This window comes from Budorcas taxicolor, chromosome 9 (genome assembly GCF_023091745.1).
Source record: "Budorcas taxicolor isolate Tak-1 chromosome 9, Takin1.1, whole genome shotgun sequence".
NCBI lineage: Eukaryota > Metazoa > Chordata > Mammalia > Artiodactyla > Bovidae > Budorcas > Budorcas taxicolor.
The window spans coordinates 32219129-32246605 of NC_068918.1; the positions used below are offsets into that span (position 1 = coordinate 32219129).

Genomic DNA, 27477 nt, shown 5'->3' on the forward strand with positions numbered 1-27477 from the left:
GCAGGAGATGCGGGTTCAGTCCCTGGGTCGGGAAGATCCCCTGGAGAGGGAAATGACAACCCACTCCAGTGTTCTTGCCTGGATAATTCCATGGACAGAGGAACCTGGCGGGCTACTGTCCATGGGGCCACAAAGAGTCGAACACAACTGCAGTGAACTGAGCGCACACACACACATTTATTCCCCTCTAATACATTCTTCATGGTTCCATGAGCAATTTCCCAGACCACGAGGACGAAGTTTTGGTCCATCTTTCATGGAAAGTCTGCTCATTAAAATATTTTCATAAGGTTTTATAACTTTTCCATAAAGGGCTTGTATATCTTTTGTTCTGTTTAATCCTAATTAAATTATTAGTTTATGTTTTTGCTGCTAAGTCATATTTGTCTTTGGTTACACTTTCTAGCTATTTTTGATTTATAGAAATACAACTGAATTTTGTATAATGACTTTGAATTCAGCAAACTGGACTATTTTATTAATTCTTAAAATTTATCTGTGGTATATTTGAGTTTTCTATGTAAACAATCATATCATCTGGAAATAATTACAGTTTTGTCTTAAAAAAGAATATTTTAAGTATTTAATCATTAGATATAATGGTTATCTTTTTGTCATACACCGTAACAATAAAAGAACTTCTATTCTTAGTAGGTAAGAGGTTTATCTTTTAGTGCTCATTAAAGGGTGCTGAATTATTTCAGACTTCTATTAAGATGATCATATAGTTTTTCTCCTTAAATTTATTTTAATATGAAAATTAATTTTCCCATATTAAACTGTCCTTGAATTCCTGAGGAAACCCAACTTAGTGTAATCTTATCTTCTTCATATATTGCTAAATTCAACCTGCTAATACTTTGATTAGGATTTTTAAGAATCTTGTTCATGAATGAAATTGGCATATAATTTTGCTTTTTTGCACTATTCTCTGGTTTAGGTATGGAGGTTATATGAGATCCATAAACTGATGTAAGAAGTCTCCACTTTATCATTTTTCTGAAAGACTGTCTGTATAATTATAAGACTTGGAGCACTTCAATAAAACCATCTGGTTTCCTTGTGTGAAGACTTATAGTTACTGATTCCATTTCTTTAATGGTTATAGAAACACTCACGTTTTTCTCTTTTTCTTAAGAAGCTGATTTTTCTAGTAATGTCAGTTTTGCTTAAGTTTTCAAATTTATTTGGGATAACTTTATGATAGCATCTTATTATCTATCTGTAGCATTATTTTCTCTGTTTTGCTTCCCTCTATGTCTAATATTGTTTGATCAAGTAGACAGTAAATCATTAAGCATTATGGAAGACTTAACCAATGAAATTCACAAACTTGATGTCAACATTTAAAGAATACTACATCAAACAAATATAAATTGTTTCTTCTTCTCAAAGATTTAGGGAATTTTTTAAAAAATTTATCTTGTGCTAACCCATAAGACAAGACTCGACAAATTTCAAAGAATTATTATAACATGGAGAACATTCTCTGACTATAATGAAAGAAATAAAAAACAAAAACATAGGAAAATCTTAGTTTTGAGATGTGAGAAAACACACCTCTAAAAAACTAATGTCGAATATTGTCTGTGCTTTCTATCTTCTGTTCTTGATCAATCTTGATAGAGTTTTCTATTTGTAAATCTTTTCAAAATACCACTATTTAGCTTTGTTGACCTTCTTTTTATAATGTTTTCTAATTAATTAATTTCTTAAATTTTTTCCTATTTTTCTTTTTCTAACTTCTTAAATCGTAAGCTTATATATTTTGTTATATATTAGTTTCATTGTTTTTCAGTTCTACATATTTTCTCATTTCCATTAGGATTTCCTTCAGAGCCACCAGTAGGCCCTACATACATACCCATAGACAAATTTTTGTGTGTGTATACATATAGCATTTAATTTGATATTTTTAAGTGTCTGCTATTGAGCTTTCTGAGGGTGATTGTGTGTACACTAATTTGACCTTCAATAGAATACACACATCAAAACATTTATGTGTATATGACATGTGTGTATTTTTTCCTTAATTTAGTCTTTCAAAGAGACTATTTTAGCTGTCTTTTATGTAACATATATTGGCTTTTGCTTTCTGTCTCAAACTATGAACCAAGTATTGTTTTAATAGATCAGTTTAACTTATTTGCCATTACTGGCAAAACCCATCTCTCATTGAAGTGGAATGGCTTCTGAGCTCAGTAAATTCACAGAATATTCTAGTTCTCCCCAACCTGCCTGCCTATTTCTCCTAAATTAGGCACTTTAACCATCTTACTCTTTCTTACTATAGTGTTTTGTATTATGACTTCTCAAGAGAAGACAGAAAAGCATCCTTTTGTGGATATATTTAACGAAGATGAAGCTGACATAAACTTTATGTTGTCTAAACCTGTTTGCTTTGTTGTATTTGGGAAACCAGTAAGTTATCTCTTCTAACTTATTATTCAATGTAATTTAAAAATTTTAAAGTCATAATCTAATGTTACCATATAAGAATGAAAACCACATAGTTTGCTAATTTTTTATTGTTTTTTAGACTTTCATTGTATGACTTGAACTCTGATATAGTGCTGGTTGTAAATTATAACTTTCTCTCCTCTTGTACACTATTCCTGAAAAGGAACCTAAGTTATATTTATCTTTGCTTTTATATTACAAAAAAATTAACTCATCAAAGCACTGCTCTATGACAATTAGTAATAGTATGTGATCCAAAGTTATTTCACACTCAATTTTCACATAAAACTTCTATGAAGTTTGTTGTGAGGCTCTCTGGTTATGTGAAGGCAGGACTCTAAAGAGACAAATGGAAGATTCTCCCATCAGTGTCTAGAGCTGCTGAGAGGGAATGTGCTTCATCTTCACCCACAGTTTGTTACTGGACCTATGTATCAGTTTTCCACAAAACAGAAAGAAACCAAGAATGGCTGTTGTAAGATAGCTTTCCTTCCTAGGCAGTTCTAGTAAGGACCTCTAGATGAGAACTGTTTTCAGCCACTGAGCTAGTTGGTAGCTACCATTAAAGGGCCTGAGGTGGTTAATATAAAAGCCTCTCTGGAATAGCAGAGTCTTAGGACTGAACCCAATTCCCGACTTGCTTTACTACAGACTCTGGGACAGAGTCAAGAAATGTTTCCAATAACTTTTATTATGTTTCTAAAAACATAATGGAGTTTTAAAAGTCAACAGTGGAAGCAATCAGATGTAAACATTACTTCATTAAAGTGAGCTTTTATCTTTAAACTATGATACTTTTCAAAGATGTCTATTAAGAAGCAAGTTTTTGGTCTTGAAAGTTACTGTATGGAAGTCTTTACATACAGTCATTCACAATCATAAACTTTCAGTTCAGTTCAGTTCAGTCGCTCAGTCGTGTCCGACCCTTTGCGACCCCATGAATCGCAGCACACCAGGCCTCCCTGTCCATCACCAACTTCCGGAGTTCACTCAAACTCACGTCCATCGGTGATGCCATCCAGCCATCCTCTGTCGTCCCCTCTTCCTCCTGCCCCCAATCCCTCCCAGCATCAGAGTCTTTTCCAATGAGTCAACTCTTCGCATGAGGTGGCCAAAGTACTGGAGTACTTTAGCATCATTCCTTCCAAAGAACACCCAGGGCTGATCTCCTTTAGAATAGACTGGTTGGATCTCCTTGCAGTCCAAGGGACTCTCAAGAGTCTTCTCCAACACCACAGTTCAAAAGCATCAATTCTTTGGCGCTCAGCCTTCTTCACAGTCCAACTCTCACATCCATACATGACCACTGGAAAAACCATAAGGAAATAAAATAATGAATCGCAATATTATCACAATGATTTGTATTCAGAATTATAAAATTTAACAATTCAAGAGGGCAATGGCTAGAATACCATTACAGTATACCTTCCTGATTTCAGGACTATTTTCTTAATTTAAAAAAAAAATCACTTCACAAAATGTGACAAGTGGGACAGTTAACAGAGAAAAATGAAGCTATAAATATTTCATACCTAGGATCTATTCTTTATTTATTGTATGGAAAAAATTTTACTTGATAATATTTATGTAATTGTAGTACCTATTAATATAATCTTTAAAAATTGTGTTTTGTTGGAAAATAGCTATTCTCTTAGGTTTTACATAATTTCTTTCTTTTTAAGGGGGTTGGGAAGACAACATTAGCCCAACAGATAACACAGGCATGGAAATGTATTCGTGTAGAAGGTAAATTTTATCTTTCCCCCCCTAATATTTTATTATGAAAACTTTCAAATATGCGTTAAAATGTAAAGCATTATCCAATGAACACCCATACGCCCATCTACTTACTATCTAGAGTCTATGGTTATTTGCTGTATTTGCTTTATCAGACATCACTACCAACCCTGTTTAATGTTATCTTTAAAATAGCATCAAACATGTTTTGCCCTTTTGTTAGTCTTAATTTTGGTCATAGAATTTAAGATGTTTATGAAACATCTTTGACTCCATTCTACTGCCTCCAGTCCTCTAATTGCATAATTTAGAATGAATGGGGATATGTGTGTTGTGGGTATCTCCCTATGAAAGATGAGAAGAGATGGAACTCTCACAGCTGCTCATGGGAAGATTTCCCAGGACTGAATTATCTTCAATGATTAATTTTATTTTTTATCATTTGTAATTCGCTTTTCATTCTTTGCAATATATAAGACAGGGATTTGTATCTTTGTACATACATATTCTTTTAATCAATAAAACTATTTATGCCTTAATAGAAAAATAAGCAAAAGAATGCATCTATAATTCATAAAAGTAGAAATAAAAATGGACAAATATACGAAAAAGAGTTTAACTTTGTTATTATTCAAAGAAATGCTAAGGTAAATAATCTGATCCATATTTGCTGAATAGATTGGCAGTGAATCCTTACAGTTTCTACTATCATTGTTGGTAAGAATGTTATCAAATGAGCATTTCACATGCTGTTAGTGAAATGGTGATCTGGTACAACTTGGAGGGAGAACAATTTGTTAACACGTAACACAAACACACCCAAAACTTTAAAAATGTCCCCTTTTTCTTTATCAAAATAAAATCCACTTGTAGGAAATCTTAAAAAGCACCAAACTTATCATAGATTAACAGCACATAGGGACATCATAGGTTCCTGGGTCCTCCCCTAGGTTATGCGCCTGTCATTTCTCTCCTAGAATATCTTTCATCATGGGATTAAATATCGCCTCTTAAAAAGGAACCAAGTCATTAGAGATTAATTTCAGAGTTTTATCTATTTTTAACATTTCTGGATGTATAACTTCCTTTTATACAATCAGTGTGCAAAATTAATGGGCCGTAGATATAACTATGCATGGTTATAAAAGTATCTGGACTAGTAATGTTAATGCTAGTGTATACTTTGTATAATACTAATTTCCAAATCACTGTCATATACAACCTCATTTCATCCGTATTCCCTGGTATACTACACAGAGCACAAGCATGCAAGGTGCAAAGGTGTTTGGGAAGTTAGCTTCCCCAGGATCTTTTAGCTGGGTGAATGTCCGAGAGAAGTTGTTTATGGAATACGTTCCGCTACCTTGTACTTTAGATAGGCTTAGATGATATAATGAGTGTAAATGTGCTTTGTAAACTCTAAAGTGACACAAAGATCAACGTGTGTTACTAGTTAAAAACACACAAATATGTTTCTTACTTGAAATTCTCAGAACAATTTGTGCTAATATTCTGAATTCATATTTTAGCTTTACCAATTTTGGAAGAACAGATTGCCAGTGACACTATAACGGGAGCTATGGTAAATCTAAGTTTCAAAACTGTTATGATTTCTTCAAAAGCTGTGTATCACATGGACATTATACAGTCATATACGATATCTATGCTTGTTCTTAGTTGCAGTCAGTGCTGATCAGTGGCCAAAGCATTCCAGATGAACTTGTCACAAAGTTAATGTTGGAGAAGCTGAACTCCTCAGAAGTCTCTCACTTTGGTATGTTCATTTTCATACATCAGTGGCTCTCAGAGCAACCTTAAGACTCATGGTTTATCTGAGGCACAAATAATTCCTGGAGTTGCAGTTTTTATTTTTTCCCCTGTCGCAGGAATCCCGGAGTCTGAATTCAGTTGAGTAACTCTGATAGTTTTATTTGCTTGTTTACTTGTTTTTGTTCTTCAGAATCTACATTTGTTCTCAAATTTTAAGTTTATGTGATTCAGCCTTCTTTTAGCAACGTGTTACCCAGCAAAAGCACCAATAACCTGCTGTGGCCCTTCCTGCACTGCTGACAGCCTCTGCTGACTGCTTTCCTATTTGCCCTGAGTTTTATTACTAAGCCCTGTCCATGGTTAGATTTCTCTGCATTAATCCACACTCATAAGACAGAAATGGGAACTAGAATGGCACCAACTTATCCTCTGGCTCCAGATACTTGCAGGCTTCAGCCTCTATCCAGTCTACCCTCTGACTCTGGACCCAAGAAATCTCTCTGTGCTCAAACAGATGCTGAACTGCGACTTTGGACCTAATTTCCCAAGACAGACTACTGAAGTTCAGAATGACTAAAAGGAAAAGGGCAAACTCTATGGCATTTGCCAAAGAAGAAAGAAGAATCGAGATATGTTTGGGAGAAAATCATCCACCTGAAGGAGATTTACTGAATGAGAGGAAAAAAATATAGAGATCTGCTTTATAGTCTCAGTACATTAAGAGAGGGCGCTGTGACTATTAAGAATACAGGGGCACAAATAAAGTGCAGTACAGGGGAAATCAATAGTGGAAATAGCAACAGCAGACTTCTCACTGAAGACTATATATATGTGCGTGTGTATACATACATAGTTAGTTGCAGTCGATGTTGATGTTGATCAGTGGCCAGAAATGTAGATGATATATATACATATAATCTATTTCTATATGAAGAAAGATCTGGATATACAGAATGAACTATTAATACATAAGTATATTAATGTGTTCACATATCATCTCTTTTATTTCATATAAATGCACTTTATGTATCCATCCATTTAACTACATACTGATCAGCAATAAAGAGAACGTGTTTTAGTCTCCTAGTCGTGTAGGACTCTTTGTGACCCCATGGACTGTAGCCCGCCAGGCTTCTCTGTCCGAGGGGCTTCTCCAGGCAAGAATACTGGAGTGGGCTGCCATTCCCTCCTCCAACGAAGAGAATGAACTTAGGAAAAGCACTCAGAATGAGGAAAGTAAAATGAATAAAAAGGTAAAAAAGACAATCACAGAATTCCAGCATAGGTCCTTAAATTACCTCAAAAAGTATAATGATTGAAACTGAAGACCATATATAAAGGTATATAGGCAAATTTCTTTTTGTTTTTTCTTTACTTCACCTTGCTGCTGCTGCTGCTGCTGCTAAGTCGCTTCAGTCGTGTCCGACTCTGTGCGACCCCATAGACGGCAGCCCACCGGGCTCCCTGGTCCCTGGGAGTCTCCAGGCAAGAACACTGGAGTGGGTTGCCATTTCCTTCTCCAATGCATGAAAGTGAAAAGTGAAAGTGAAGTCGCTCAGTCGTGTCCGACTCTTGGCGACCCCGTGGACTGCAGCCTACCAGGCTCCTCCATCCATGGGATTTTCCAGGCAAGAGTACTGGAGTGAGGTGCCATTGCCTTCTCTGTTACTTCACCTTACCTCTTAAGAAAATTTAGAGTGACTTACTCAGTCACAAAAAGATGGCATAAATTGTAAGTACTGGCAAAAAGAGAAAGAAAAAAAAGAAACATTAGAAAAATAAATCTACTCAGCTTGCCACTCACAATATTCATAAACTTTCTGACTTATTATGGAAAATGTTAAATGAAAGTCGAGAGACTGGTATAAAATCCCCCATGTGTCTATCACCCAGCTTCAACAATGACAACTCTTGTCCAGTCTTATTTATTCACACTTCTGACTATACCCCTCCCCCAACCAACTTTACTTTGAAGCTAATCCATATCATATCATCTGTAAATGTGTTAGTTTGTATCTCAAAAAGATAAGGATTCCTTTAAATTTTATTATATTACCATTATCATACCTAAAAATTAATAATAATTCATCTACTAACCCATCTGTGGTCAAATTTCACCCTGTACGTCATATACTTTTTTTCTAGTTGGCTTTAGTTTGTTGTCTGTTTGTTTGTTTGAAGCAGGATCCAACCAACCAGGTTTCACATATTGCTGTTGCTTCATGTGTCACAATTCCCTTTTAATCTATAAATTGCCCATACCTCTGTCTAGCATCTTGTGTTTTTTTATGCTAAAGAAACTGGTTATTTGTCTTTGAGTTTCCTAAGCTTCTGAATTTTGCCAGTTACACCTCCTGGTATCATTCAATGTATTCCTCTTTCCCCTAGACTTCTGGTACACTGGTACTGGTCCTGGGAGCTGGCAGAGGAAAAGTCAGTCGTATAATAATTCTTGAGCCCGAGGGCCATAATATCAGCATGCAAGTGCATGGCCTCAGTCTAGGCATGCACAACCGGGCTCATTGAAAGGCTACAGTGAAGGCAGGATGTCGAGTCCCTTCTACCCAGCCTCCCCTCACCCATCCTACAGCAGCCCCAGAGAAATTTCTTTGGAACCTAGCACTTTGCTAAACACAGTTTGAAACTCTCTGCTAAGCACAGATTCTTTCTGATGTTTGGTCTTATCCAGCAGCCTGGTAGATGGTAGAAGCAATATTGAAAGTGAAACGCTTTCAAAATAGACATATTAACTTGGGTCAGGGCCTGGGTGAGGCTGGGTGATTGATGATTCCAAAATCCCAAAGATGGATATGTGCTGCCAGGAACCCTGCACAGTAAAGTATTGCCAGATCCAATCAATGTTTTTCTGTACCAGATCCCTTTTATACTTGGAGCGTCTATCACTATTAAAAAAAAAAAAAAACTTTACATTATCTATTAGTTATAAACCTTTTATCACAGCCTGTCATGCTGTGTTGTCCTTGAGCCAAAATCAGATTCCATGAGCTGCATCCTCACCCAAGATAAAAAGGAAGAGTCAATTCCTGGGTACCCTAAGAAGCCCCTCTCTGCTTTCTCTTTCTATATTCCAGAAAAAATCATTTTCCCAAGTGACTGATGAACAGCCTTGGTCTGGGCAGCCCCTGCCCCAGTGTGTCATATTGTAGATGGTACTATAAGTCACTGATCACCAGTGTGTCCATTCATGTCAGGCTGGCATGAGGTGAGATAACTATCAGGGCTGGCTGGGTGCTAAGCTACCTGAAGTCCATGAATCTCTCAACACTTCAGCCTAAGAGCAGTGGCATGCCATCTTCGGTTTTGTGGGAATACCTTCTTCTTCCCACTGTGCCAGAAAGCGGTGGCAAAGTGATGGTATGGGCCAGTTGGCTTCCCCTCGGCAGTGGTGTGAACAGTCTGAGTTGTCCCTTGGTGGGGGTGATGCAGGCTGGGCATTAGCCTGCTGAGTGCCTATCTTGCCTATGATGGAATATGCAGAGCTTCCCAGCAAGAAGGGGTGTAGGGTCTACCATTCCTCCATCTTCAAAGCATGGAGTGTAAGGGCTTAGTAATGGTGTCAAGGAAAGGTGGGATGGGATGGTGGAATCCTCACCCATGCTTCCATCTTTACAACACATCTCTGGGATTAGAGAGGTTGATGGTGGGTTCAGCCACTCTAAGAAGTATCCCCTTGAGATCTTCCCAGAATTGGATCTAGAGAACTAAGTTATTCCTCTAAATCTTCAATGGTGAGTCAAGCAACATAACTATCTGTGCCACAATTCTTCCATAAATATATTTCTGGGGTCTGGATATGATGATAACTGGCCACCTCTCAATGGGTAAAGCCCCCAAATCCATTGCTCAGAACACTGAGGCAGAACACTAAGAGCCAGACCCCATGGAAACAACCTGCTATTTCTGCTGGTTCTACCTTCCTGCTGGTCCCACCAGGAAACAGACCAAGTAGGAAAGTCATTCGAATATACATGTCTACCCAAGGTTTGGCATGCCTGCAAACAGTCACACTTGGAATGCCCGAGAAGCTCTCTGAGCAGTGGCAGTGGTTGTGGTAATGGGCAGGGTGCTAGAGAGCACTGCAAACAGAGTGCCAAGCATCTTTCTGTCATCCAGTTGAGATACACAGAGCTGAGCAGTGCTGGCAGCAGAGGGGATGGGAGGGAGGTCTTGTGTAGCGCCTTGTTGCTTAGAGGGGGAGGGCATGATCTCTGGGGACTGACTGGTCTCTGGACTTATCTGATCAAGATGGGTCAGCTGGGCAAGGGTTGAATTCAGTCTGGGGCTGAGTCATGCAGTCACCTTCACGGCAGCACCCAGCACTGCAGTGTGTCAGTCCAGGGGGTTAATGCCAACCATCATGTCCCAGAGGCGGCACTTGACAACCTCACTCCACTAACTTTTTATAAAATGTGTGCCAAAAATCAAAGCTTAATAACCATAATTTGTCAGTTCCTCCAAGGAAAAAATATTCTATAAAACAGCAGAAAAAATTTGTTGAAGGCCTTTAATTTCCAGTGACAGAGTCAAGACTTTATTCTGTTGAATTAAGAGAAAGGTTTCTCTGCTGTATGGCTCAGGAAACTCAAACAGGGGCTCTATATCAACTTAAAGGAGTGGGATGGGGAGGGAGATAAGAGGGAGGTTCAAAAGGGGGGGAGTATACGTACACCTACGGGTGATTCATGTTGAGGTTTGACAGAAAACAACAAAATTCTGTAAAGCAATTATCCTTCAATTAAAAAATAAATAAATTTTAAAAAAGAGAAAGGCTTCTCAAACAATAGAGTGACATATTAAATAAATATATTAAGGAAACTAATATGATAATGGTATCAAGGGTGAATTTCAATGAGCAGATATAGGTTTTTGGGTAGGGATGCAAGCCAATAAACATACTAAGCCAAAATCATATTAATAATGTTGTTTCTTAACTATATGAGGGCTACATGGGTATTTTTTTCACTCTCTGTAACTTATATAAACACTGTATGTGTACTGTACATATACTATACATATACTGTATATGTATATCTATTATGAAATATTAATTCAAGAAAGAAAAATAATATACCATGCAACCCCTATGATTTACCTTTACCACTCATCATATGAGTTTTCCAAGATGAGTTAAAGAATTACTGGCATGGAATTTCCTTCTCTAGGCACCTCTTGTGCCTAAAATAAATTGATTTGGAATTTTTAAAGGTGTTTCCTCTAGCCCAATAGTTTTATTGCCAGAAAAACATTATTCATAGTTATACATCATGTGGCAATAACCTTAATTATTAATTTTAAATGTCAACAGATATTTTAAGATCAGTGTTAGTATTCATCAATAGAGAAATGATGTTTTTATAAATAATAATAAATCTGCTCTCAGATATTGATAATATTATAAAACTTTAAAAATTATATTTCACTCTACAGGCTATATTATCACTGAAATACCATCACTTTCACAGGATGCCATGACTACTCTGCAGCAAATAGAATTAATTAGAAATTTAAAATTGAAACCTGATATTATAATCAATATTAAGGTAAGAATATGTCTTTCTAGTATAGAGTATATAAACATTATCTTTGATAGTTAAATTCAAGGAATGTTATTAATTTTTTAAGGAGTTAAAGAAAAATAACTATGAATCAATTTTAGGGACTGAATTGTATTTTCTCATACCTCCATTCTTTTGCTCCTGTAGCTCTGTCCACAGGAAATACCTTCTTGTCCCTTCACCAGGCTTAACCACAGTCATTCTTGGAAAGTCAGTTCAGGCATCATCTCTACAGAATGTTCCCTGATGACCACCCCCTCCACAGTAACACAAACAACAACTGACTCTCATTCTTACGCTCTCTCTCTCTCTCCTTATACCCCACCCTCTACTCACCACAGAAAAGTTAAATATTGTCTGACAACCGTTCACATTGCTCTTTTCTATCATATTATTAATACCGCATTATAATTGTCCATTTTCTTCTAGACTCATGCCTTGCTTGGAGGCGGGAACCATGTCTTACTCCTGTAAACATCAAATAGCACAATAAATGGTACCTAATAAGTCGGCCAGTTAAATAAAATGAAAGGATGAACAAATGATTCAGATGTATGAATGTTAATAACATTGCTAGGTTGGTCCCAGTTCTTTCCTTTACCAACTGTAGAACTTGGTAAATCACATTTAGGAGCCTCAGTTTCCTCTAAACAAAGATGATACAAAGATAGCTGCCTCATAGGGTTATGGTAAGAATGCTGTGAGGTGAGGATCCCTAGTTTATAAAATGAATGATAGCTATTTATAATAATACCCTGCCTGGTTCCCCAAAGGGTTTGACAACTCAAATACATCAGATGGTTCTCAGCTCAGGTGTGGGGACTCAGTGGTGTGTTTGGGCCAGCTGTGAGAGACAGGTGGCATACAGTGCTGGGGTGGTGGTATCTGCAGCCCCAGCCACAGATCATGGTCAAGGGCCAATCAACATCCCTTTGTGACTTTTGGAATGTCACCCATGTGAACATGTGTATAATGGAGAAAAGAAAAAACAAATCTCAGAGATTTAACTGAAACCAAATATAAAGTCTAGGCCATGGAAAATAGAGAGTGTATAGGAAATTAAGACTTAGTAGAATAAGAACACACAGATGTACAGGCAGCAAGGCCCCAAATGCTCACTAAATTTGGGTCATGAATTTGGTTCTAAATTTGATGAGCCAAAGTAGAAGGGGAAATGTGACCAGCATTGTCCTTGAGAAGATGAGGAATTCCTCAGGAAAAACTTAATGAGAGATATGTCTTAAAATGGGTTCAATATAAAGATTGTACTGTGTGTAGAAAATGAAGTCCTTAACCCACTAATATTAGAAGTGTGACGGTAGGTGTCCATGGCAGTTCCTAGCTGGAGTGTAATCAGAGGACCTCGTGTGAAACAGAACTTCAGTACAGCACACACTTCTCTGATGGTCTGACCTTATTTGGGAATGGAGTCTGGGAGTTCTAGACCAGAAGTTCTAAGCCTGGAGTCCAAGAACACTTAAGCACCCATGAACCATCTGAAATTATATGCAAATTTTATGTATATGGGCATTTTCCTGATGCAAAATCTTATGGCATCACCATATTCGAAAGTGGTCTGTACTTTAAAAAAAAGAAAAAAGCATTAAAGGCCAGTGATCTACTACAGTAATGGTCCTCGGAGTTTGTTCCTAGAGCCAACTGCATTAGCAGCACTCAAGAAGCTCGTCAGAAATGCAGATTCTCAGGGAGCAACCCAGAACTACAGAAACTGTGGGGGGTGGCATCCAGCTGTCTGTGTTGAAAAAGTTCTCCAGGTGACACTGATGCTGCTGAAGTTTGAGGACTGCTCTGAGGCACAGCCGCACCCTAAGACTGATAAATCATTTCCCATATGTGAAAAGGTCCATCTGTGGTTTTTCCAGTAGTCACGTATGGATGTGAGAGTTGGACTATAAAGAAAGCTGAGCACCAAAAAATTGATGCTTTTGAACTGTGGTGTTGGAGAAGACTCTTGAAAACCTCTTGGACTGCAAGCAGATCAAATCCTAAAGGAAATCAGTCCTGAATATTCACTGGGAGGACTGATGCTGATGCTGAAGCTCCGATACTCTGGCCACCTGATGTGAAGAACTGACTCATTGGAAAAGACCCTGATGCTGGGAAAGATTGAAGGCAGGAGGAGAAGGAGACGACAGAGGATAAGATGGTTGGATGGCATCACCGACTCGATGGACATGAGTTTGAGCAAGTTCCAGGAGCTGATGATGGACAGGGAAGCCTGGCTTGCTGCAGTCCATGGGGTCGCAGAGTCAGACACGACTGAGCGACTGAAATGAACTGAACTGAACTGATACATGAGAACAGGAGACAGCTAGAGGCAATAGTCTTTGCCAAGGACCCACAATGTGGGCATTCTAGATTGCTGAATAAGGGCAAATATGCATATATATTTTAAATTACCAGTATGGGTTGAAATCTTTTGTGTGTGAAAAATTAGCCTAAATAAAAGTCTTGCCTCAATAAATTCCCATCCCATTTCCATACAGAAGTGGTCAGAGGAAATCAGAACATTAGCATGAAAAGTTCTGAAGTTTCTTGCCCGCTTTCTCAAATGTGTGGTGCATATACTGTTGGCCTCAGAATCACTGAGGATGTTCGTTAAAATGTCTGAGCCTTACTCTAGACTTAATAAATCACAAGGGAAGCAGAAACTTTCATTTATAATCCTCTGTATAGAGTTACACTCTAATGTTTTAAAACCGCTACTAGAGAATGTCATCCAGAGGTTTTTATCCTGAAAAATACTCAGAGCGGGCTTTACAGCCCCAAACCTTAGCTTATCATTAATAATGAGTTACAGAGAGTGGGCTATGGAGCAGAAGGCCTGGGCTCAGGCTGTAGTTGCCCCTCACGACTGTGGCCTGATGCTGCCAGAGCAGTCCCTCTCTGATCTGAAATGGTTTGGGTCCTAATATTCTATTACTTCTCTGACAGGGTTAGTTTAAGAACTGAGTGAAATATTATACACATGGAAGCACTTGAAATGAGGAAATCACTCACAGACTTTGGTTTTGGCCTTTTTTACTATCCAGATTCAGTTTTCTCATCTGCAAATGATAAGGTTAGACTAAACCAGGTGACCTTTCAGATCCCATGCGTTGATGCTGTTTTATGAAATACTTCATCCATAGAGCTGTATATCATAGTAAATACTATAAATACATGATACATTTTTTGTTGGAAAAAAAATGTGGCTATCCCATCATTTTCATCCATTCTCAGCCTTTTCAAACTAATCTGACAAAATCCTCCTGTAATACCTCTGCTAACTAAACAGATTTTCTATTCTACTTCTCGAGCTCTTTCTACTGTTTTATTCTCTCTCTTTTTTTTATTCTACAGCTTCTGAAACTTTCTCATATGTATTACTTTTGGGTAAAGAAAGTGTTGCCATAACATAAAAGTTGTATCTTGTGCCTCTCTTGGCATGTGATGAAATCTGATTCAAAATACCATTTATAGCACTGTATTTGCTCAGGGTTTTGAGGAATTTGGGGGTTGATATATTGCATAATATATGAACAGGAAGCAAAGGCATACTCAAAATGTTTTGAGTAATGATTAATGTTGTTCCTTAGTGCCCTGACTATGATTTATGCCAAAGAATTTCGGGGCAAAGGCAGCACAGTAGTACAGGAAACATATACACAAGAGATCAGTGGGATCCTGAAGTCATTGAGAATCGTAGGAAAAAGAAGAAAGAAGCCCAAAAGGAAGGAAAAGGAGAAGAGGAGGGGGAAGAGGAAGAAGAGCAAGAAGAAGAAGAGGTAATATCTGTGTACAAGATGCTATATTTCTAAAATTTGCTATAGGGACTATCCCTGATGGTTCAGTGGTTAAGACTCCCCACTCCCAATGCAGGGCGGGGGGTGGGGGGGGGGGGGTGGGCTGGGTTCAATTCCTGATCAGGGAACTAGATCCCACATGCTACAGTTAAGACCTGGCGCAGCCAAATAAATTAAAATTTGAAAAAAGAAATAAAAAACACCTTGCTTGCACTGTATCGGTTTCATTTTTAATAATTGCTGTAATTAAATGACAGAATATGAATATTCTATACAGAAAATTATATTTTCCTTCAGGTTTGATTTAGTTCGAGGAAACAAAAAATATTTCATGTTTTCAAGAACTATTAGATCATAATGTAAAGATCATCAAGTTTAAGGTCATCCTTCTTGTCAGGATGGAAGTCCCTCCATATCCTGACAGCTAATCTGCTTCATTTCATAGCAACAGAGAGTCACTGGTCACCTGCCATGTGTCAAGCACTATGCAAGCTAGTGTGAAGAGTCAGAACAACAGAAAACATATGGAATTTGAGGAAGAAGGTAGCCCAGATAGAATCCAGTTTATGAAGTTAACATAACCCCGATTCCAAACTCTGACAAAGAGAGCACATGAAAAGAAATCTATACCCCAATTTCACATATAATAACAATCCTAAAGTCAATACTAGTAAGCATAACGCATCGGGACCTCAAAAGAATCTTATACCAGACTTAATGAGGAAAATTGGATGCTAAGAGTCAGGAAGATCCACTGGAGAAGGAATAGGCTACCCATTCCAGTATTCTTGGGCATCCCTCCTGTTCAGCTGGTAAAGAATCCACCTGCAATGCGGGAGACCTGGATTGGGAAGATTCCCCTGGAGAAGGGAAAGGCTACCCACTCCAGTATTCTGGCCTAGAGAATTCCATGGACTGTATAGTCATAGGGTCACAAAGAGTCTGACATGACTGAGTGACTTTCACTCATCCACTCAGGAAATTTGTTAATAGCTAATGGGCTGGATTTAGCCCACTGGGGTGAGTGAGACAGGTCACAGCTTGCCAGTCCTTGCTCTATTGGAATATACCTGTGATTTCTATTATAGATTTACTTATTTATAATGTTTAATAATTTTAAGTAGTTTCTATAACTTCTATATTATCATGAATAAATACTATTTCTGTTAGGGCCTAGACTCAGTTAAGTCTGATGTTAATATAGAAAATGATACATTGCAAATCATTTGTCTAGTAGAAAAGATAAACCCCAAAGGCAACAGTTTTGTTGCCCTGAAGGATGTTAAGCAGGACATCAAACTTTGCACTCTGATTTCAGTGATTATACATACTTCAGTTTTGTTATCCTGCTGTTTTCCTCACTAATGGGTTAAATGAATTTTTGACATTTGTTCTTTCATTTAAGAGCAGATCTTAAATGAAAAGATCTTTCATTTAAGAGTAGAACTTTTAAGGGGTTATGTTAACTTCATAGTTAACCACTGTAACTATGTATGATGATGGGCTTCCCTGGTGGCTCAGACAATAAAGAATCTGCCTGTAATGCGGAAGACCTGGGTTCAATCCCTGGGTCAGGAAGATCCCCTGGAGAAGGCAATGGCAACCCACTCCAGGATTCTTGCCTGGAATCCCACGGACAGAGGACCCTGGGAGGCTACAGTCCATAGGGTTGCAAAGAGTCAGACACAACAGAAGCGACTTAGCATGCACGCATGCATGTATGATGATGGATGTTAATTAGATTTATTATGATCATTGCACAATAAGTACAAATACAGTTGACCCTTGAACATCTCCAGAGTTGGGGCACCGACCCTTTGTGCAGCTGAAAATCCAAGTTAACTTTACAGTCAGCCTTCTATATCCACGGTTCTGCATCCTACCAACCACAGATCATGTAGCACTATGTATTTACTATTGAAAAATATCCTATCAGTGGACCCACACAGGTCAGACTCACATTGCCCAAAGATCAACTGTACTGAATCATTCTATTGTACACCTGAAACTAATGTAGTGTTATATGTCAATTATATCTCAATTTTAAAAACCTATTAATGTAAGAATGCCCATTTAAAAATACAAAATAATCTTCCCTGTGCAAATAAGGCATTGGATAAATAACCACCAACTATTCTAGCTAAATATTTCAAGTAAACCTCATAGCAAATAGGAATAAAAGTGTGTGATTTTAACATGAATAAAGCATACCATCATAATAAATATAATAAATATGTGTGTGCATGCCAAGTTGCTTCAGTCATGTCCGACTCTTTGCAACCCTATGGACTGTAGCCCACCAGGCTCCTCTGTCCATGGGATTCTCCAGGAAAGAATACTGGAGTGGATTGCCATTTCCTCCTCCAGGGGATCTTCCTAACCCAGGGATTGAACCTGCATCTCAGTCTCCTGCATTGTCAAGTGGGCTCTTTACCACTAGCACCACGTGGGAAGCCCAAATATGATGATAATAATGGGGAAATAAATATGATACAAATGTCATTTTTTTCTGTGAACCCTTTCATAACCACCTTCCCCCATCACTCTCCATCCCTTCTCCCCTGCCATCATCTTTCTTCTTAGCTCTTACCACCACAGCCTAACCTGTGATGTATCTATTTGTCTACTTGTTTATGCTCTGTCCTCCTCAATTGGGATGTGTGCTGTCTAAGCCCCAAGCCCTTAGTTTTGTTCTCTGTTATATTTCAAGCTCCTAGAACAGTGTCTGGCATGGGGTAGGCACTTAAGCTTTACTATTAATACATGAATGAATCAATAAGTGAATGAGCTACAAGCTCAGGTACTTAGAGAAAATCCAACTTCTTTATTTTGTCTCTAAAAATCGGATGTTACTCCCATACTCTTCCCTACTCATTGAGGGGCGAAAGAAATGAGTAAGTATCCAAGTCAATTTAAAACTTTAATCCATCTGATAAAAGACCTTCAGGGTGTTCAATCTCTCTAAAATAAAAATCCTATTTCCAATCTCCCCTTTTCCCTGCTTCTTACCCCAAAATGGCATGCAGGTATAGGAAGAGAGGGATATGACTTGGAAATGAACTAATCATTAACATAAAGATATTCAACATGACTTCTTTTCCATTTAGGCATTTATTGCTGAAATGCAGATGGTGGCTGAAGTTCTTCAACACCTCGTTCAGAGACCTGAGGATTATTTGGAAAATATCGAACACATTGTTAACCTTTATAAGGAAATAATTCTTCATCCTTTAGAGGTAAGAAAAAGATATATTGCTAAAAAAGGAATTTGATACTTGTGTTTTGCCTGCCTGTGTACTAAGTTGCTTTGGTTTACGTCCAACTCTTTGAGACCCCATGGACTGTAGCCCACCAGGCTCCTCTGTCCATGGGATTCTCCAGGCAAGAACAGTGGAATGGGTTGCCATTTCCTCCGCCAGGGCATCTTCCCAGCCCAAGGATCAAACCTGCATCTCCCACATTGCAGGCAGATTCTTTACTGCTCAGCTGCCAGTGAAGCCCTATTTGTGCTTTATCCCTGGTTAAATAGCTTTCACATTTCTTCACCTCGTGTATTATCTGCTTCATTCTCCTCCTCTTGAGCTTGGTAAAATGCTATCGGGGTAAGATTGCTTTCCAAAGGCTGTTTCACAGAGCAACATTATTTTATTCTTACAAAGCAACAGTGCTGCTGAAAAGTGATAAATGAATTGCATGTTTCAAAAGTCATTAGGGGAATTTATTTATGGTTGGGGATTGGAAAGTCCATATTAAGGCATTGTTTTGTAAAAGCATTTTGAATCCAAAATGTATGGGTTTACAAAAACAAATGTACACCTAAGGTGCATCTTTTATTCTGAAAGGAACTGTTAATTTAGTTAAATTACAATCTAAAGAAAGCCATCCAAGACTGGTTTCTCTGTGTATCCTATTCAAAGCTGGTTATTTGTAAATATGATAAGGCTATTATATATTGTAATAAGAAAGTTATAATTAAAAGAATTAGCATTTTAAAAGGATGATTACTGAAATTATGATTATTGAAAAGCATGTTTTTATGTTTAAAAATCCAGAGCAGACTCCAAATTTATATTGGAGATTTATCCAACAAACATTTATTATATGGTATTTGGCCAGATACCCTGCTAAGCAATAAACTACAAAGACAAATGAAAAACAGTCCTCAAATTGCCTCTTTCCATCTGATGGAGAAATTAAAAGAATTTGTTTCATGGTGTTTTATTATGTTTATATATTTTTAGAGACAAGTGGATCATTTTCATTCCCATTGTCCACCTCAGTGAGATCCAAATTGTTCTATTTTTTAAATTTATTTATAGTATTGTGTTAGTTTCAGATATGCAGCACAGTGATTCAGTATTTTTGTTTTCTTATGTATGACTGATTCCTCCTTTCTTCCTCTTCTATCCCTGGCCTCTAAACATAGCTTCTTAAGGGTAATCTGGATGTCTGTCTATAACATTCTTTCTCCTTCAACAAAAATATTCTACATATTCCTTGAGCTGCTGGAATTGGGTGTGAATAAAGCATAATTAAAACAAGATTCAGAAGATTATAAAATTATATTCATGGGCAGGGAGTTGGGAATGGGAAGCAGAGGTAGTCTCTTCAAGGATAGGGACTCCCAGCATCATCAATGTCCAGTGCAGTGCCCAAAGTCTGGCGAGTGCTAAATGCTTGACAGATGTTCAGTTGAACAAATGATGAGGTCACAAAGGAAAAATAACAGCTTCCATTTCATGACATGTAAATTTCTGGACATAATTTAAAAAACCCTTACTTAAAAGAAAAATATCCACATCGACTCTGATAAAATATTTAAAGGTTTAATATACTGAAAGGTCATAGACTCACAGACATAAAGAACAGACATGACTGACAAGGGGATGGTGGGTAGAGGAGGGATGGATTGGAAGTTTGGGGTTAGCAGATGCAGATTAGTATTAATATATATAGAATGGATAAATAACAATAATATATTAGCACAGGGAACTATATTCAATATCCTGTGACAAACCACAATGGAAAAGAATTTAAAAAAAGAATGTGTATGTCTATATATACATATACATATATAACAATCACTTTGCTATACAGCAGAAATTAATACAACATTGTAAATCAACTAGCCTTCAATTTTTAAAAATGTAGGAAAAAAAGATCATAGATATGATTTTTCTAAAACCTGTAAGGTCTTACCCTCCAGATAATAAATGAGTAACAAATATGAGCAGACAATTCACAAAAATTAATGACAAAAGAGTAACAAGTCTATAGGAAAATATTCAGCTTTACTGATAATAATAAAATGCTAAAGAAATATTTCCCCAGTTAAATTTTAAAAGATGGACAAGGAATAAGAATTCCTAATTCTAGCAACTACATATGGTAAAGCAAACACTCCCATACAGGGAGTGTTTGGGAGCAAACACTCCCAAACAGGGTCCCATACCCTGCTGAAAGGACTATAAATTAGTATGGTGGTTTTTAGATAGCTTGCCTGAGAAAAGCACAGAAGTGGAAAATTTCTAGGCCTTGCAGCAAAGCATAGATAAGAACTGACTGCTCAGACAAAAGTTTCTAGGCCAAGAACCTAGACTTCAGATCTAGTGTATAGCTTGCCTTGTATGGTAATTTGAGGGTGCTGATATGTGTGGAAGGAGGTTGGGAAGAGCCTTGAAAGGCTGCTGCTGCTGCTAAGTCGCTTCAGTCATGCAACCCCCTTGAAAGGCAGAAGCCTACAATTCTAGTCTCCTCTGATCTGGCTGAGATGTGGATTCACTTGAGAGGCCAAGACCACCAAAATTCAGTGTTCCTCTAAAAGGCATGAGGAAAGCAAGTAGGAGCAAAGTAACTGCATCAGTGTCTGGTTTCTATCCTGCTTCAGGACTAATCCAAGGCCAAGTCTTCATTCTTGCCTGTCTTCACATCGCAGCTTGACTGCTGGTCTGACCTGGTGTTTGTGTCTTTAGCCTTAAGAGTCTTCATACCTTTAGACTTAGTATACTAAGTTCATTCTGAAGAACCTAGCTTAGGACTTCCCTGGTGGTCTAATGGTTAAGACTTTGAGATTCCACTGCAGAGGTTGTGGGTTTGATCCCTGGTCAGGGTACTAAGATACCACATGCTGTGTGGTAAAGCAAAAAAAATATTTTTAATTTAAGGTAAAAAGGCTATGAAATAAAAAGAATCTAGTTTAAGGAAAGTATCTGAAACGCAGAAAAGCATAATGTACATCCTTGTTTAGAACATCGTAATTTATGGTTGGATTCTTGGATTCTACTAGAAGAATTGATGCTTTTGAACTGTGGTATTGGAGAAGACTCTTGAGAGTCCCTTGGACTACAAGATCAAACCAGTCCATCCTAGAGGAGATCAGTTCTGGGTGTTCATTGGAAGGACTGATGTTGAAGCTGAAACTCCAATACTTTGGCCACCTGATGCGAAGAACTGACTCATTTGAAAAGACCCTGATGCTGGGAAAGATTGAAGGCAGGAGGAGAAGGGGATGACAGGAGATGAGATGTTTGGATGGCATCACTGACTCAGTGGAAATGTGTTTGAGTAAACTCCGGGAGTTGGTGATGGACAGGGAGGCCTGGCGTGCTGCAGTCCGTGGGGTTGCAGAGTCGGACATGACTGAGTGACTGAACTGAATTTATGGTTAAACAATGCAGGCATAATGGTTCTTCTGTCTAGAAGTAGAGAAACACTTAGAACCTAATAACCTTACACAGTATTATGAAAGACAAAATGTACTGGACATTTAAGTAGGTGATTTTGTTCCAGACTATGGCAACAGGGAAAACATTCACTAATGAAGACTTTCTCAAAGAGAGGGGCTAGGGTTTTATGGAGGCAGGTAAATAAGGGTCTTATGAAAACCATGAAAAAAGATGGAGATGGATCTTATCTGAGTCTTTGAAGAAGGGTAGAGGTGGATCTTATATTTCCACCACCCCTACTTTCTTGGAATGGAAGAAAATTTACAAGAATATTAATATAATCTTGAGATACAGAAAAATCTAATTTAAAGAAGAAAGGAAATCCAGAAACAACGATAACAGATTTCATCATAAATATATTTTATAATACAAAAGATACCATAAACAAAGTCAAATGATAAATCATAGCCAGGTAAAACATTTGCAAACCATACGGCAGATAAAGGTTAAAGACTTTCTATGAATGTTAAGGAAAAGAAAGGTCTAACAAAATGCACAGAGGTTATGGTTCAGTAGTTTACAGAGATGGATTTCTAGATACTGAACATCACCCACAGCCAGGGGAATAAAAAGTGAAACAAACCAAGCCCATTCTTCACCTAGCAGTTTGGCAGAAATTATTCTATGAATATATGCAGAGAGGTGGATGTCTCACTGTAGAGAAAAACAGAAGAAATAGAAAGAACAGAATTCATGGTACGACTAGTTTAGGCTTTTGTAAAAGTTCTCCTGAGCACTGAAAATAACATCCAGTATGTCATGTATATAGCAAATAACTTAGCATTAAAGATTTCTTCATGGTATATGAAGACTGAACTTTTGCCAATGATCCTGAATGATAAGGCTTCTTTTTGATTATCTGCAGGAAGTAATGGCTGAACACGATTCCCAGTATCTTATTGAGCTAGATGGAAATAAGCCCCCAGAGGAGCTGTTCATGGTAAGTGCAATGCTCAGTAAGAATATGTCACAGTTTGGAAAATCAAAAAAGTATTGACTGAATGATACTTATTTTTGTATCAAAAATAGATTTACATTTTGAATACCATTTATTTTTGAAAAATTCATTTTGACACTTAAAATTTAATATGATATTTATTCATCTGTCCATATTTAAATCAAAACTACATTTGAATTTAAAACCTCTGTGTGACAAAAAGTACCTTGAAAAAAAGTAAAAGCAGGTAAGAGCTATAAACGCATGATACAACGCTTAACATGAGTAATAGGGAAATGCAAACCAAAGCTATAAGGAGATATCACTTCAAATCCACTAAGATGGCTAAAATTAAAAAGAAAAAACAAAAAAACAGATAATGAATAACAAATGTTGGTGAGGATGTAGAAAAATCAGAATATTCATACACTGCTGTGGTAGTGTCATTAAATCATGTCCAACTCTTACAACTCCATGGATTGTAGCCTGCCAGGCTCCTCTGTCCATGGGATTTCCTGGACAAGAATACTGGAGTGGGTTGCCATTTCCTTCTCCAGGGGATCTTCCTAACCTTGGGATCGAACTGGAGTCTCTTGCATTGTAGTCTCCTGCACTGCTGAGCCACCAGCAAAGCCCAACATACAATGTTGGTAGGACTGCAAATGGTGTGGCCACTTTGGAAACCAGTTTGACAGTTCCTCAAAAGGTTAAATATGGAGTTACTATATGAATCAGCAATTTAACTCCTAGGTATTTGCCCAAAATAACTGAATACAGGTGTTTAAATGAAAATTTGTATGTGAATATTCGTAGCAGCACTATTTACAGTAGCCAGAAGGTAGAAACAACCCCTATGTCTAACGATTGATGAATGGATAAATAAAATGTATATTCATACAATGGATGTGTTGGTCCCTCAGTTGTGTTGGGATGGGAATGGATGGGAATGGGTGAATTTAACTCAGATGACCATTATATCTACTGCTGTGGGCAAGAATCCCTTAGAAGAAATGGAATAGCCCTCATAGTCAACAAAAGAGTCGGAAATGCAGTACTTGGACACAATCTCAAAAATGACAGAATGATCTCAGTTTGTTTCCAAGGCAAACCATTCAGTATCACAGTAATCCAAGTCTATGCTCCAACCACTAATGCTGAAGAAGCTGAAGTTAAACAGTTCTATGAAGACATTTAAGATCTTCTAAGACTAAGACCAAAAACGATGTCCTTTTCATCACTGGGGACCGGAATGCAAAAGTAGGAAGTCAAGAGATACCTGGAGTAGCAGCTAAGTTTGACTTTGGAGTACAAAATGAAGCAGGACAAAAGCTAACAGAGTTTTGCCAAGAGAACGCACTGGTCATAGCAAACACCTTCTCCTCTACACATGGACATCACCGGATGGTCAATACCAAAATCAGGTTGACTATATTCTTTGCAGCTGAAAATGGAGAAGCTCTATACAGTCAGCAAAAATAAGACTAGGAGCTGACTGTGGCTCAGATCATGAACTCCTTATTGCAAAAAGTCAGACTTATATTGAAGACAGTAGGGAAAAACACTAGGCCATTCAGGTATGATTTAAATCAAATCCCTTATGATTATATAGTGGAAGTGGCAAATAGATTCAAGGGATTAGATCTGATAGAGTGCCTGAAGAACTGTGGATGGAAGTTCATAACATTGTATAGGAGGCAGTGATCCAAAACTTCCCAAGAAAAAGAAATGCAAAAAGACAACATGATTGTCTGAGGAGGCCTTACAAATATCTAACAAGAGAAGCAAAAGGCAAAGGAGAAAAGGAGAGAGATACCCATCTGAATGCAGAGTTCCAAAGAATAGCAAAGAGATAAAGCCTTCCTAACTGAACAAAGAAAGAGAGGAAAACAATAGGATGGGAAAGACTAGATATCTCTTCAAGAAAATTGAAGATACCAAAGGAATATTTTATGCAAAGATGTGTACAGTACAGGACAGAAAAGGTATGGACTTAACAGAAGCAGAAGATACTAAGAAGAGGTGGCAAGAATACACAGAAGAACTGTACAAAAAAGATTGTAGTGACCTGGATAACCACAATGGTGTGATCACTTACCTGGAGCCAGACATCCTGGAGCGCAAAGTCAAGTGGACCTTAGGAAGCATCACTACAAACAAAGCTAGTAGAGGTGATGGAATTCCAGTTGAACTATTTCAAATCCCAAAAGATAATGCTGTTAAAGTGCTGCACCCAACATGCCAGCAAATTTGGAAAACTCAGTAGTGGCCAAAGGACTGGAAAAGGTCAATTTTCATTCCAATCCCAAAGAAGGGCAATGCCAAAGAATGTTCAAACTACCACACAGTTGCACTCATTTCACATGCTAACAATGTCATGCTCAAAATCCTCCAAGCTAGACTTCAACAGTATGTGAACTGATTAATTCCATATGTACAAGCTAGATTTAGAAAAGGCAGAGGAACCAGAGATCAAATTGCAACCATCCGCTGGATCATAGAAAAAGCAAGAGAATTCCAGAAGAACATGTAATTCTGATTCGTTGACTACACTGAAGCCTTTGACTGTGTAGATCACAACAAACTGTGGAAAATTCTGAAAGATGGGAATACCAGACCACTTTACCTGCCTCCTGAGAAATCTGTATGCAGGTCAAGAAGCAACAGTTAGAACCGGACATGAAATTATGGACTGGTTCCAAATTGGGAAAAGAGTACGTCAAGGCTGTATATTGTCACCCTGCTTATTTAACTTGTATGCAGAGTACATCATGCAAAATACTGGGCTGGATGTAGCACAAGCTGGAATCAAGATTGCCGGGAGAAATATCAATAACCTGAGATGCAGATGACACCACCCTTATGGCAGAAAGCAAAGAGGAACTAAAGAGCCTCTTGATGAAGGTAAAAAAGGAGAGTGAAAAAGCTGGCTTAAAGCTCAACATTCAGAAAATGAAGATCATGGCATCCGGTCCCATCACTTCATGGCAAACAGATGGGAAAACAGTGGAAACAGCAACAGACTATTTTCTTGGGTTTCAATATCACTGTAGATGGTAACTGCAGCCATGAAATTAAAATGCCCTTTCTCTTTGGAAGAAAAGCTATGACCAACCTAGACAGCATATTAAAAAGCAGAGATGTTATTTTACCGACAAAGGTCCATATAATCAAAGCTATGGTTTTTCCAATAGTCACATACAGATGTGAGAGTTGGACCATAAAGAAAGCCAAGCACCACAGAATTGATGCTTTCAAACTGTTGTGTTGGGAAAGACTCTTGAGCGTCTTTTGGACTGCAAGGAGATCAAACCAGTCAATCATAAAGGAAATCAACCCTGGATATTCACTGGAAGGACTGATGCTGAAGCTCCAATATTTTGACCACCTGAAATGAAGAGCTGACTCAGTGAAAAAGACCCTGATGCTGGGAAAGATAGAAGGCAGGAGGAGAAGGGGACAACAGAGGACGAGATGGTTGGATGGCATCACCAACTCAGTGGACATGAGTTTGAGCCTGCTCCGGGAGACAGTGAAGGACAGGGAAGCCTGGGATGCTGCAGTGCATGTGGTCACAAAGAGTTGGACACAACTGAGTGACTGAACAGCAACAGCTGTGTCCAGTTCATTGCAACCCCATGGACTGTAGCCCAACAGGCTCCTCTATCCATGGGATTTCTTGGATACTGGAATGCTGGAGTGGGTTGCCATTTCCTTCTCCAGGGAATCTTCCCAACCCAGGGACCAAACCTGAGTCTCCCACATTGTAGACAGATTCTTTACCATGTAAGCCACCAGGAAAGCCCCACAATGGATATTATATAGCAATTTTTTAAAAACTGAATTATTGGCACATGCTTCAACATGGATGAATCTTGAACACAGGCTAAGTAAAAGTTACCAGAGATCATACATCATATGATTTCACTTATTGAAATGCCCAAAATAGACAAATCTGGTAAAGACAAAAAATGGATGAGTGGGAGGGGGTCATGGTGGGGGGAATGGGTACCACTATGGGAGCTCCCAGGATAAATGTGGAGTGACTACTAATGGGTAAAGGGTATCTTTTGGGGGGGTGACAAAAATGTTCCAGGATTAATTGTAGTGATGGTTGCACTGATTATACTAAAAACTATTTACTTATACACTTTAAGTAGCTTATAAATTGCATCTCAATAAAGCTGTTTTTAAAAGTATATATATGCATATTTGAAAATACAATATTATTTTCAGTATTAAAAAAGCCAAATGACAATGAGGGGAAATAATTCCCATACTTATTATAAACAAATGTTGAATATCTTTTATTATTTAAATATTTTAAAAATTCTGATATTTCAATAGGAAAAAAGCAAATACAATACAGGAAATAGGCCAAGGGCATGAGTAGGTAATTTACAAAAAAAATGTTTAATAATTATTTTTTAAACTACTGTAATCCAGTTGTGGGGCTTCCCAGTGGGACT

The 27477-nt window shown here is 37.9% G+C and overlaps 1 protein-coding gene across 1 annotated transcript in view; it reads left to right on the forward strand.

Moving 5' to 3' along the window:
* The first annotated feature begins 2298 nt into the window (after window positions 1–2298).
* The window catches only part of AK9 (adenylate kinase 9), a 116095-nt gene continuing 90916 nt past the window's right edge, over window positions 2299–27477 (forward strand). Inside the window, exons 1-8 of the mRNA XM_052645952.1 lie at window positions 2299–2421; window positions 4143–4206; window positions 5727–5779; window positions 5875–5971; window positions 11416–11528; window positions 15143–15331; window positions 18457–18585; window positions 22940–23014. Coding sequence (XP_052501912.1) covers window positions 2305–2421; window positions 4143–4206; window positions 5727–5779; window positions 5875–5971; window positions 11416–11528; window positions 15143–15331; window positions 18457–18585; window positions 22940–23014 — 837 coding nt within the window. The 5' untranslated portion in view covers window positions 2299–2304. The remainder of the gene's footprint in view (window positions 2422–4142; window positions 4207–5726; window positions 5780–5874; window positions 5972–11415; window positions 11529–15142; window positions 15332–18456; window positions 18586–22939; window positions 23015–27477) is intronic.